This window comes from Macrobrachium nipponense, chromosome 25 (genome assembly GCF_015104395.2).
Source record: "Macrobrachium nipponense isolate FS-2020 chromosome 25, ASM1510439v2, whole genome shotgun sequence".
Classification (NCBI taxonomy): Eukaryota; Metazoa; Arthropoda; class Malacostraca; order Decapoda; family Palaemonidae; genus Macrobrachium; species Macrobrachium nipponense.
This window is the reverse complement of record NC_087214.1, coordinates 33,854,559-33,866,826: the sequence shown is the minus strand read 5'-3', so window position 1 is coordinate 33,866,826 and position 12,268 is coordinate 33,854,559. Positions and strand designations below refer to the sequence as shown.

General features: G+C 40.6%; 1 protein-coding gene across 5 annotated transcripts; it reads left to right on the top strand.

Moving 5' to 3' along the window:
- Positions 1–1,614: 1,614 nt before the first annotated feature.
- Positions 1,615–12,026, top strand: LOC135199330 (uncharacterized). 5 transcript variants are annotated; one of them, XR_010311052.1, is made up of 2 exons: positions 1,615–2,343; positions 2,612–2,790. XR_010311052.1 is itself a non-coding variant. In XM_064227268.1 (2 exons), the coding sequence occupies exon 2, from the start codon at positions 9,788–9,790 to the stop codon at positions 10,739–10,741; it is 954 nt and encodes a 317-aa protein (XP_064083338.1). In that variant the 5' UTR covers positions 2,198–2,343; positions 9,784–9,787; the 3' UTR covers positions 10,742–12,026. The 5 variants fall into 5 exon arrangements, 4 of the variants coding, with proteins under 4 accessions (XP_064083338.1, XP_064083337.1, XP_064083336.1 ...); XM_064227268.1 differs by lacking the exon at positions 2,612–2,790 and adding an exon at positions 9,784–12,026 and having other exon boundaries at positions 2,198–2,343; XM_064227267.1 differs by lacking the exons at positions 1,615–2,343; positions 2,612–2,790 and adding exons at positions 5,691–6,683; positions 9,784–12,026.
- Positions 12,027–12,268: the final 242 nt, after the last annotated feature.

Genomic DNA, 12,268 nt, shown 5'->3' with positions numbered 1-12,268 from the left:
GTCAGTCAATAAACAAAAAACAACTACACAAACCTCCGCCAAGGCTAACTGACAACGGAGATGGAAGCCAAGAGGACAAAGCGAGGCACAAAATCCCCACACTGGGACGAAATCCATCACTGTCGGTCCAGAGACAGAATTACTCAGAGAGAAATGATTCCAGGGCGAGAACAGATTTCTCTTGAAAGGGTAAAAGAGAGAAGTCGGCTCTTTTCCCTTTAAGAGAAAGGGGTTACAGACGACACAGATATTATTATTATTCATCTTCTGAATAATAATAATAATAATAACGAATATTGCGCAAAAATACTTTGGGAATAACCTCAAATATTCATTAAAGGGAAAGCTACAGCTAAAATACCTGACATGAATAACGTTATTTCCGTAAGAATTAAAATATAGTGATTTCTCCTCAAAAATAAAATAAAATAAAATAGAATAAAACAAACTCAAAGCACCAGAGGCATGGACGACCTTGTGGGACCTTCCTGGAAAGAACAAAAAAATTTAAAAATGAAATTAGAGAGGTTTAAAATATTAAGGTAGAAAGATATTTCAATTTAATGCAAATGTAATACTTTCTCTCTCTCTCTCTCTGGAAACTATAAGGAAATTCATCATTTTGGAAATATAAAAAGTTAACAAATTTCCAAGTTAACATTGTACAAGGAGGAACGCTCAGAAATGGAGAGAGAGAGAGAGAGAGAGAAAATCTCTCACTGGAAAGCGGTACTGGAACGGGGGCGGGCGAAACAGACGTTCCTATTTCGGTAAATTTTGTCCTATTCGGAACGGAGAGGAAGGAACAAGAGAGAATCATTACCCGATTCCTTTCGTGAAGGAGAGAGAGAGAGACAGATGTGAATGAGAAAAATATTCCCTGAATCGGAGATCCTGGAAAACTCATTTGGACGCTGATGTTAACGTTATATGCTTTTCTAATAGCAACGAGAGAGAGAGAGAGAGAGAGCTGACCTCAGAAAGCCCCCAGGGCGTCAGCAATTCTAGAAGAGGGGCCGAACCTTATAGCCGACAGCAACGACACAGGAACCTTTCTGGAGTCACCTGCACCAGGTGACTACCAGAAGACATCACACCCCCTTCAGGAGGAGAATGAGGTGCTCAAAATGTTCAGCACTGAGCTACGAGTAGCAACTGACCAGAATTGAAGCAAAAGATTATCGTCCCACATCCTTTCACTTCCATTTTATAAAGTGTCAACACACACTCAGAACCTGAATCTGAGGAAGAGGAATCATCCTGGAGGAGGATTCTCAGATATAAACCTGAGGCAGTCAACAGCTGATCACAGTTTCGTAGAATTCAAAAGAGAACATGGAGGGAAAACGAGAGTTTTGAGGGATAGAATACAACAGGTCGAGATGGAAGGAAGGGGGCCAGTTCATAGGGCCTTGGGAAGACAACACAAAGATGGTTCCTGCAGGATCCTACATACATTGGACATTCAACTGCAGCAGAATCTACATGCCCTGGGCAGTCAGGTACCCACAAGAAGACTGGACTGATACAGCGCTAGACAGAGTGACCAAGAATGGTCTGGTGCTAGAGTTAATGGGTCACCATAAGACAAAAACTCAAATGAACGAAGTGATACTGCCCTTGATAAATTTGACCAAGACAACAAGAATACCGCTAGATCGATATAAGGACATTCATGGCTTCTTTCCAACAGAAAAAAAAATTGCCTAAGAGTAAAAAACTTTGACAACAAAGAAACAGTATATGAAGGAGACCATTTCCTCCAGAGTGTCTGTCTGTGTGTCTGTGCAGGGCGTGAAGTTGTCTTTGCCAGAGGAAGAAGCTTACCTACGTTCATAGACAGAAAAGGTCGAATTTACAATCTCTCTCTCTCTTCCCTCTCTGTTATTATGCAATGATTTGAGAACATTTTAACACATATTTCCAATCCCAAATACCGTACCCTCCCACCCTCTCTCTCTCTGACACGTGCTTGGTTTTAAAAGAGAAAAGAACAACAATCTCTCTCTTTCTCTCTTTGTGTGTGTGTGTGTGTGTGGTGGTGGGGGGGGGGGGAGCGCGGATAATAAAACCTGGAGACTAGTGATATATTAACTAATTATAATCGTGATAGTACAATCTAAGAGAGAGAGAGAGAGATTCGACCAATCAGAGACTGGCTTATGTCGTCGCATATAAACAGTAACAGGGTGGCTGGGCTTCTCATTGGGCGTTCAACTGCATTCTGAAGTGTTTGGTGGAGGTTCCTGGTGCACAAGCAATATCTTCTTCTTCTTGAGTTGCCGAGCGGAACTACGAGGCATACTGCAAACACTGAATATATATTATCAAACAGAAAAAAGAGTGAGTGATATTGATTTTCTTTGAACTATAATGTAAATGTTATATATCTATTCGTAAGAGTATATTCACGTTAAGCTTTCAAGTTCATCATTATTTGTGGCGCATTTGCATGTACGTGGGAATTATGAATTTGATTTTTGGTTCGTCTATCAGTTGCTCTGTCTTTGAGCAAGGGTTCGTGAAGATTAACGGATGGATTTCAATAGAGCTTGATGAAAACAGTAACACTTTGGGTCAATAACAACAGCCAGGTATCTCTTCCTTCCAGGACAATGACCACCAACTTCTCCTTATACCGTGACGCCGTTTTAGACGACGGCTGCTCCGTGCTGAAGCAGGTTGTCACCGTGTTGTATCAAGGAGGCAACATGCGGCCAGATATCTATTTCGAACACATTAAAAAGCAAAAAATTTACAATAAAGTTATCCCTAAAGAACAGCGTCAGCGTATCAAAATAGAGTGGAAATGACTCGCCGTTTGAGTGTTTTGTCCATTTCCTCAGCTATCTTGTGGAACATACTTGCGGCTTACAATCTTCTGACATTCTAGTGGAGAAGGTGTTAAAGGTTAGGAGCTCGAGGAATGACGTATGTCATAGCCAAGGAGAGGTGTCTCTCACCAAATCAGAGCTATGTGAGAAACTAGACCAACTATTGGAGTGGTATATGATGATTCTTAAAAACCTTGAATCCAAGACTAACAGCGACTTGCTTTTTGAAAAGACACAAATAAGAAAAAAAATTGAACAAAAGAAGTTAATGGCACAAGAATCTCCAAGCACTTCAAGTGATGCAGTAACAACCCTTGTCGAACCAAATCCTGTCGAAGAATCTTATACACCTCTTCCAAGCACTTCAGTCAAACATACAGCAACATCCCCTGTCCAGTCAAATTATGTCAAAGAATCTTCTATAGCACCTACTCCATCTTGGACATCGTACAGTAGCAAACGACCTGACTTTGAGACAGCGTACAATAGCAGACGACCTGACTTTGAGACAGCGTACAATAGCAGACGACCTGACTTTGAAACAGCGTACAATACCAGACGACCTGACTTTGAGACAGCGTACAATACCAGACGACCTGACTTTGAGACAGCATACAATACCAGACGACCTGACTTTGAGACAGCGTACAATACCAGACGACCTGACTTTGAGACAGCGTACAATACCAGACGACCTGACTTTGACGACAATCCTTACTTGGCCTACTCTGCGTCCCCACGTGCTACAGAGTCTGACTCAGGGATCCCAACTTGGGGAAAAGTAGCTTTGGGAGTCACTGCTGGAATTGCAACTCTCGGGATAGTTCGCGCTGCAGCCACGAGGGACGAAGAACAATCCAAACAAAAGAAACACGATCAGAAAGGCGAGGAGTGTGTCGTGATGTAGCTCAGACTAGAGAGAGAGAGAGAGAGAGAGAGAGAGAGAGAGAGAGAGAGGAGGAGAGAGGGAGAAGAGAGGAAGAGAGGAGGGATAGAGAGAGAGAGAGAGACTTTAAAAACGCTTTCATTAAATTGCACTAAAAAAGTGAAACTTATTCTTTTGAGGCACCAGGATTTTCTTGCAATTATACTCTGTTTTTTCCCATCTGTCCACCCGCCTGTGGTGCTCGCGCCTGGTAACACTGCGTCCCAGGCTTTAAATAGCTATGCTATGGGTAAGCTTTAGGTAAATAAAAGGATATCTGGGTGTACATTTACAACTGAAAAGTGTTTTAATAATTTACTGTATGAGAATTACACCGTTAATATTCGAAATAGGATATTGTTATTATTGTTGAATGTAAGCTGCCTTTTTGGGGTGGCGAATGGAACAGCCAGACGCAGTGGCGGGAAAATTGCTTTTCTCGCTGTTCACTACGGCAAGATGTCGACTTATTGGACCACACCTACTCTGTTACTAAGCTACTTATTACTTCATTACACGTAAGTATATCAGTATATACTTTTTATTTTTATAAAGTGCATTTTAGCCAGATACAATATGGCGTAAGTTGGTTTAGCATCTGTTTAAATTTGCGTCTGGCTGTTCCATTCGCCACCCCAAAAAGGCAGCTTACATTCAACAATAATAACAATTTCCTATTTCGAATATTAACAGTATAATTCGCATACAGTAAATTATAAAAACACTTTTCACTTGCAAATGTACACCCAGATATCCTTTTATTTACCTAAAACTTACACATAGCGTAACTATTTAAAGCCCGGGACACAGTGTTACCAGGCGCGAGCACCACAGGCGGGTGGAGAGATGGATAGTCATGCCTATGTAAAATGAAAGCATTGGTGCCAAATATGTAACGAAATGCTGCGTAAAAATAAATTTAAAAATATATACATATTTCTTTTCTTATAGCACAATTCCTTCCATGTTTTGCGCTAATGCTTTTATTTTTGCAGACATAATTGTTTATAAGAATATTTTTTTCTTTTACTTTTTTTAGTGCATTTTAACAAAAGCATGTTCAAACAGTTCTTTTTTTTTAATTCTATACTTTTTAGTCTGGACAGAAATTGTAACTGATTTATTATTGTAAGTAAATAAAATTGAACTTGATATAATGTCGAGCCAAAGAAGTTGTGAAAAAATAATGTCACAACTCCTGAGACACTGGGAGAGGTCACTGTATAGGGTCATTAGAGGTCGCTGCTGACCTACGGGTCATATGTAAAGTTGTATTGTCACAGGGACTGAGCCACCATGCTGCAGAATTCAAAGTCCATCGGATGAAGGGGACAAGTCCAAAAGAAGAAGAAGAAACAAAAGAGTCTATGTTATGTTTGGCGCCCTGTAAGCTCTGAGCTTCGCTGCCGAAACCAGGTATAACCACCAGGTTTGGCAGCCTAACATACACACACACACACACACGTGTTACACGGTCCTGGGGGGTCGCGCACCAGGGGCTTACTTGGCTCCCAAAAATGTCAGAGCCTTTGGACAGAGAGATGAAAATGCAGCGAACAGTAACTCATCCCACACGAAACTGGCAATTGTGTGATATGTTCCTATGTTTTTTTTTTTTTTTTATCTTATATATATTTACTCTGCTGTTTTCCTATTAATCGGTTATCAGTACTGTTATATTTTATCAAGACAATACATTACATTATATTCACAGGTGTTTTCGCAGTTTTTGTCGTTAATGTTAGACTGGTGATGCTGTTATCTATCTTAATAAACAAAATGTTAGACTTAGACTTGGCAATATCATTCAGTTTCCACAGATATTGGCGGTGGTGGGCGTCGCATTTTACTAAAAAGTACACCTGCAAAGCAGAAGTTTCTACAGTTATTGGCGGTGGGACCAGCATTTTACTAAAAAGTAAGACTGCAAGACAGCAGTTTCCACAGTTATTGGTGGTGGGCCTAGCCTTTTACTAAAGAGTAAGACTGCAAAGCAGCAGTTTCCACAGTTATTGGTGGTGGACCCAGTTTTTTACTAAAAAGTAAGACTGCAATGCAGCAGTTTCCACAGTTATTGGCAGTGGTCGTAGCCTTTTACTAAAAAGAGTAAGACTGCAAGGCAGCAGCTGTCCTTTTTGTCCGCCATTTAAGACACGCAGGACCCATGGTGGTAGTATTCTTACACCCCTACCACAGGGTAGATTTATTTCTTCATTTATTAGTGTTGTTATTTTAACTCAAATGTATAATTTGTTGAACTTTCTTTAATATTCACACCAAAATTCTAATGACCAGTGTGGTCGTGCGATTATGAGGTAAAGAATTAAATGTATATATTGTTTTCTGGTGCTCTCAAAATTACCTGATATCTAACCACCCCCTCCCCCCAAAAAAAGAAATGTCTGTCCTCTTTTGTAATGAGACTAAACATTTCCACATTTTCTTTCACTTCGGGTCTGACCTTCAAAGAAAAGACACCATCATCTCTTATCTCTAGTGATATATTATAAACTAATAATAATCGTGACAGTGCAATGTAAGAGAGAGAGAGAGAGAGAGAGAGAGAGAGAGAGAGAGAGAGAGAGGAGAGAGAGAGAGAGAGAGAGAGATTGCTCCCCTTATCTACAGCTTAACGAGTTCCGGGAAAAGATAATAAACTTCTGTTTGGGGAATTTTCGTCGTATTGGGCCATGACTCCAAACTAGTTCCTCCCTGCCATTGATTCGACCAATCGGAGACTGGCTTCTGTCGTCGCATATAAACAGTGACAGGGTGGCTGGGCTTCTCATTGGGCGTTCAACTGCATTTTGAATTGTTTGGTGGTGGTTCCTGGTGCACAAGCAATATCTTCTTCTTGAGTTGCCGAGCGGAACTATTAGGCATACTGCAAACAGTGAATATATATTATCAGACAGAAAAAAAGAGTGAGTGATATTGATTTTCTTTGAACTATAATGTAAATGTTATATATCTATTCGTAAAAGTATATTTACGTTAAGCTTTCTTTCAAGTTCGTCATTATTTGTGGCGCATTTGCATGTACGTGGGAATTATGAATTTGATTTTTGGTTTGTCTATCAGTTGCTCTGTCTTTGAGCAATGGTTCGTGAAGATTAACGGATGGATTTCAACAGAGCTTGATAAAAAACAGTAACATTTAGGAGCAGTAACAACAGCCAGGTATCTCTTCCTTCCAGGACAATGACCACCAACTTCTCCTTATACCGTGGCGCCGTTTTAGACGACGGCTGCTCCGTGTTGAAGCAGGTTGTCACCGTGTTGTATCAAGGAGGCAACATGCGGCCAGATTTCTATTTCCAGGACATAGGACAGCAACAAAAGTACAATCATATTTTCCCTAAAGACCAGCGTCGTGTCATAGAGTCCAGTGGGGCCTCTTATTGCTATGATATCAAAATAGGAGTGGAATATTTTGATGTGTCCATCCTCAGCTATCTTGTGGAACATACTTGCGGCTTACCATCGTCTGACATCCTAGTGAAGACGGTGTCAAAAGTAAGGAAATTGAGGAATAACGTAGCTCATAGCCAAGGAGAGGTCTCTCTCACCAAATCAGAGCTATGTGAGAAACTAGACCAACTATTGGAGTGGTATATTACGATTCTTGAAAGGACAGAATCCCACGGTGGCTGCTATTTGTTTTCTGAAAAGAGACAAATCAGAAGAAAAATCCAACAAAAGAAGTCAAGGGCACAAGACTCTTGGACAGCCCACAGTAGCAGACGATCTGATTTTGACTGTAATCCTTACTTGGCCTACTCTGCGTCCACGAGTAAGATCTCCACCAGTACTACAAAGTCTGACTCAGGAATCCCAACCTGGGGAAAAGTAGCTTTGGGAGTCACCGCTGGAATTGCAGCTCTGGGGATAGTTGGCGCTGCAGCCACGATGGATGACGAGGAGCAATCCAAATGCAAACAAAAGAAGCGCGATCAGAAAGACGAGGAGTGTGCCGTGATGTAGCTCAGACGAGAGAGAGAGAGAGAGACGCTTTCATTAAATTACACTAGAAAAGTAAAACTTATTCTTCTGAGGCGCCAGGATTTTCTTGCAATTAGTCATGTCTATATAAAGCTGAAAGCATTGGCGCCAAACATGTAACGAAATGCTACATAAGATGAAATTAAATAATATATACATATTTCTTTTCTTATGGCACAATTCCTTCCATGTTTGGCGCCAATGCTTTTATTTTTGCAGACATGATTGTTTATAAGAACATTTTTTTTTTTCATTTACCTTTTTTTAGTGCATTTTAATAAGAGCATATGTTCAAACAGTTATTTTTTTTAATTCTATACTTTTAAGTCTGGACAGAAATTGTAACTGATTTATGATTGAAGTAAATAGAATTGAACTTAATATCCTGTCGAGCCAAAGAAGTTGTGAAATAATAATGACACAACTCCTGAGACACTAGGAGAGGTCAATGTAGGTTCCCTAGAGGTGACTGCTGACCTACGGGTCATATGTAAAGTTGTATTGTCACAGGGACTGAGCCACCATGCTGCAGAATTCAAAGTCCATCGGATGAAGGGGACAAGTCCAAAAGAAGAAGAAGAAAAAAGTATGTTATGGTTAGCACCCTGTAAGCTCTGAGCTTTGCTGCCGAAACCAGGTATAACCACCAGGTTCGAAAGCCTAACATACACACACGCACACACACACGTGTTACACGGTCCTGGGGGGTCGCCCACCAGGGGCTTACTTGGCTCCCAAAAATGTCAGAGCCTTTGGACATAGAGATGAAAATGCAGCGAACAGTAACTCATCCCACATGAAACTGGCAATTGTGTGATATGTTCCTATGCTGTTTTTTTTTTATCTTATTTATATTTATACTGCTGTTTTCCTATTAATCGGTTATCAATACTGTTATATTTTATCAAGACAATTCATTACATTGTATTCACAGGTGTTTTAGCAGTTTTTGTCGTTAATATTAGCCTGATGAAGTTGTTACCTATCTTAAGAAATAAATGTTAGACCTAGACTTGGCCATATTATTCATCTCCAAGATATCTATATATTCATCAATCTATATAGTTTATATATATAGAAGGGATGGCAAATGAATTAGAAAGTTCTTATTTTTGTTTATATGAATATATAACTGATCCCGAGAGGATTTTATTTTACTAAATTGTCAGTAATCACAAAATACTTCTAGCTTAGACTTTATCTCCGTAACTGAAGCCGAACATTCAAACAGAAATTCTTCAGAGCAAGAGTTAGATATAAACTCTTAACAGTTAGCAAATAAATTAAACTAGATTAAACTGGTCATTTGAGAAAGCGGGTCCATCGGCAAAGCGAAAAAAAAAAAACACACACACACCGAACTGCGCCATGGTCACGAAAATAGAATGAAGGACGATGCTTCCAAAAATCGCGTTGCAAATTTAATGTGATGTTGCACTGCTAGTGGGAGGTTTGGTGTTCTGCCGATGAGTTAAAACGTTTATTGGAAAGTTTCTGCATGAGAGGTTCATCCACCACTGTGCAGTTAAAAACATTCTAGAAAAGATAAACTTCTTTTACCGGTAGACTTTCGTGTATGTGACGGTTACAAAAGTGGCAGTGGCACCACTTGTCTATAGACCAATCGGCGCCTCTGACTGTCTAATTGGCCAATCACAGACTTGGCTTTATCAGCGTCTTTCGCAGTATATAGCCACTGACAATCCAGCCTGCTTATCATTTAGTGTCGCAGCTGCATTTTGAAGTGTTTCATCTCACGAAAACGGAAAAAAAAAGTTTCTCTTCTTCTTCTTCTTCTTCTTGAGTTGCCTCGCAGAAATACGAAGCGCAGGCAATACTGCATGCATTGAGTGCATTCATTGCACATCCTGTTTATGCTATACAGGTACCAAAAAAAAGTAAGTTGCATCGACATATCAATGTGTAATGAAGTTTTTTTTTTTTTAATAACTCTCAGTGAAAACTTATATTCAGTGACTTAACCCAAGAGTATCGATAAAGTGAAACGTCTCTCCTTTCCAGAACGATGAACTACAACATCGCCTTGTTCCGCGAAGCTCTCGCCAACGACAGCTGCTTCGTGATGAGGCAGGCCTTCGTCACCCTGTACCGAGGAGGCAGCCTTCGGCCGGACGTTTACTTCCGGCAGAACGCGACCCTCCAACAGAAGTATGTCTTGACGTTCACGAACGAGCAGCGTCAGACGATCGAGTCGAGCGCGAGCAACCCTTACGCTTACGACGTCGAAACGGGAGCGGACTTTTACGATCTGCCCATCCTCTGGCGTCTCGTGGAACACGCCTGCGGCCTGCCGCCCTCCGACGTCATACTGACGAAGGTTCTGGAGATCAAGAGCCTGGGGAACAGCGTCCTGAGCCGCCATCGTGACGGCGACGATCCCATCACGCGCGGAGAGCTCTGCCAGAAACTCGACGAGCTCTTGGAGCTGTACGTCACGATTCTGGAGAGGGTCGAGTTCCACGCCACCCGCTACCTGTCCTTCGAGAAGACCGAAATCGAGAGGAGAATTCTGGAGAAGAAGGCGAGGTCACAGAGCGCGCCTTCGGTCGACACGCTCCACGCTTCGTCCCTTTTCGATTCGAGACCGGCCCAGGAATCTTGGGGGCCACCGCCGAAAACTCCTCCCTCTTCTTCGTCCAGTGGGGCATACGCCGTGCCCCTAAATAGCAGAACCGCTAGCGCTAAAAAATCCGTCCCACTAATCCCAAACATAGGAAAAGCAGCTTTGGGCGTCACTACTTCTGTAGGAAAAGCAGCTTTCGATGTCACTTCTTCAGTAGGAAAAGCAGCTTTCGACGTCACTACCACAGTAGGGAAAGTAGCTTTCGGTGTCACGAACACCAGTGCCAGAATAGCGGTTCGTGGGGCTGGAGCTGTGGCAGATGTCGTTACGCAGGAAGTGACGCCATCCGGACCAAATAAAAATGAGAAAACGGACGAAGACTGTGTTTTGATGTAGTTTAAACGAGATTAAAGTGGATAGATATGGCCAATACTTGCGTACTGTGCAGAGGATAGGTCGTTGCTAAGGTTAATCTCGTAGATACGACAATGTAGATTTATACCTTGTTTACATCCTCATTGGCACTGTTCTTTGAGGTATTCAACTGATATGTTATATGTCAGTAATGGCCTTTTTTTTTATCTTTTGAACAATTGGTAAAACTTACAGCATATCCAATCAGCTTCATTTTCATTTCCTGAAACAGTGACCATATAACATACAGCTTTAATCCCATAGCTAATAAACGTTTTTATGCAAGATCTATATTGACAACCTTGGTCTTTTGAAACAATGCATTGCGTGTTTTCTCAGCAGATATATTCTTAGTTTGTCTTGTGTGAAGTAAAAGGATTGTGAATGAACATCTAAATATACTCTATAGGAACCGCCATGTTCAGATGACATCTATACATACTCTATAGGAACTGTTGTGTTCAGATAACATCTTTATATACTCTATAAGAACTGCTATGTTCAGATGACGACTACATATACTCTATAGGAATTGCTGTGTTCAGATGATGTCTATATATACTCTATAGGAACTGCTATGTTTAGATGACATCTATACATACTCTATAGGAACTGCTGTGTTCAAATAACATCTTTATATACTCTATAAGAACTGCTATGTTCAGATGACATCTATACATACTCTATAGGAACTGCTATGATCAGATGATGTCTATATATATTCTATAGGAACTTCTGTGTTCAGATGACACCTAAATATACTCTTCAGGAATGGAAGGCTGAAAAGAACTTAAAAGGACCGTGAGGTAGTTTGTTGATATGATAAGACTGAGGTGGGTGGAGGAGGGAAGAAGAGGGCTTAGGTTGGACCTGATTGGGGTAGGGGTAGAAGGTCAAGTGGGAGAAGAAGAGTTTTATGGGATAATGACGATAACCAGACGAGAAGTAGAAGTAACAATTAATATGCTAAGGAATAAAGCGTCAAGGTCCGAATCTTTCAACCCTACAGAATGATATTAGAACCTTGACTTTAGGCCTATGTGGATCTTTTGCAGAATGAAGATGCTATTGCTGTGTTGAATATTATTTTATATTTCTTGGATTTTAGAATAACATTGGCACTGGTTTGCTCTCAAGAATTCCAGCGAACATTTAATATAGCAAACACCACTGGCAGCGTCAACGAAGGGATATCGAGCGAGTTGCAAGCAAAGTGTTTTGCAGCATACAACGTTACGCGCGCATTAAAATCAACTGGATTATCAAATTTGGTTTCATTCACCTCTGTATTATTATTATTATTATTATTATTATTATTATTATTATTATTATTATTATTCAGAAGATGAACCCTATTCATTCGGAACAAGACCACCATATAAGCCATTTCAAAGAAAGCTTATTGAGATGCATCTCAATAAGCTTTCTTTTACAGAAAACTAAAGATATGAGGATTAGTTTTAGGGTAAGAAATTATGCCCAAAAACTAAATATTTTTCAGTGGTGTTA

Coding starts and splice junctions, on each gene's coding strand:
- LOC135199330 (XM_064227268.1), top strand. CDS start 9,788: ATGAACTACAACATCGCCTTGTTCCGCGAAGCTCTCGCCAACGACAGC.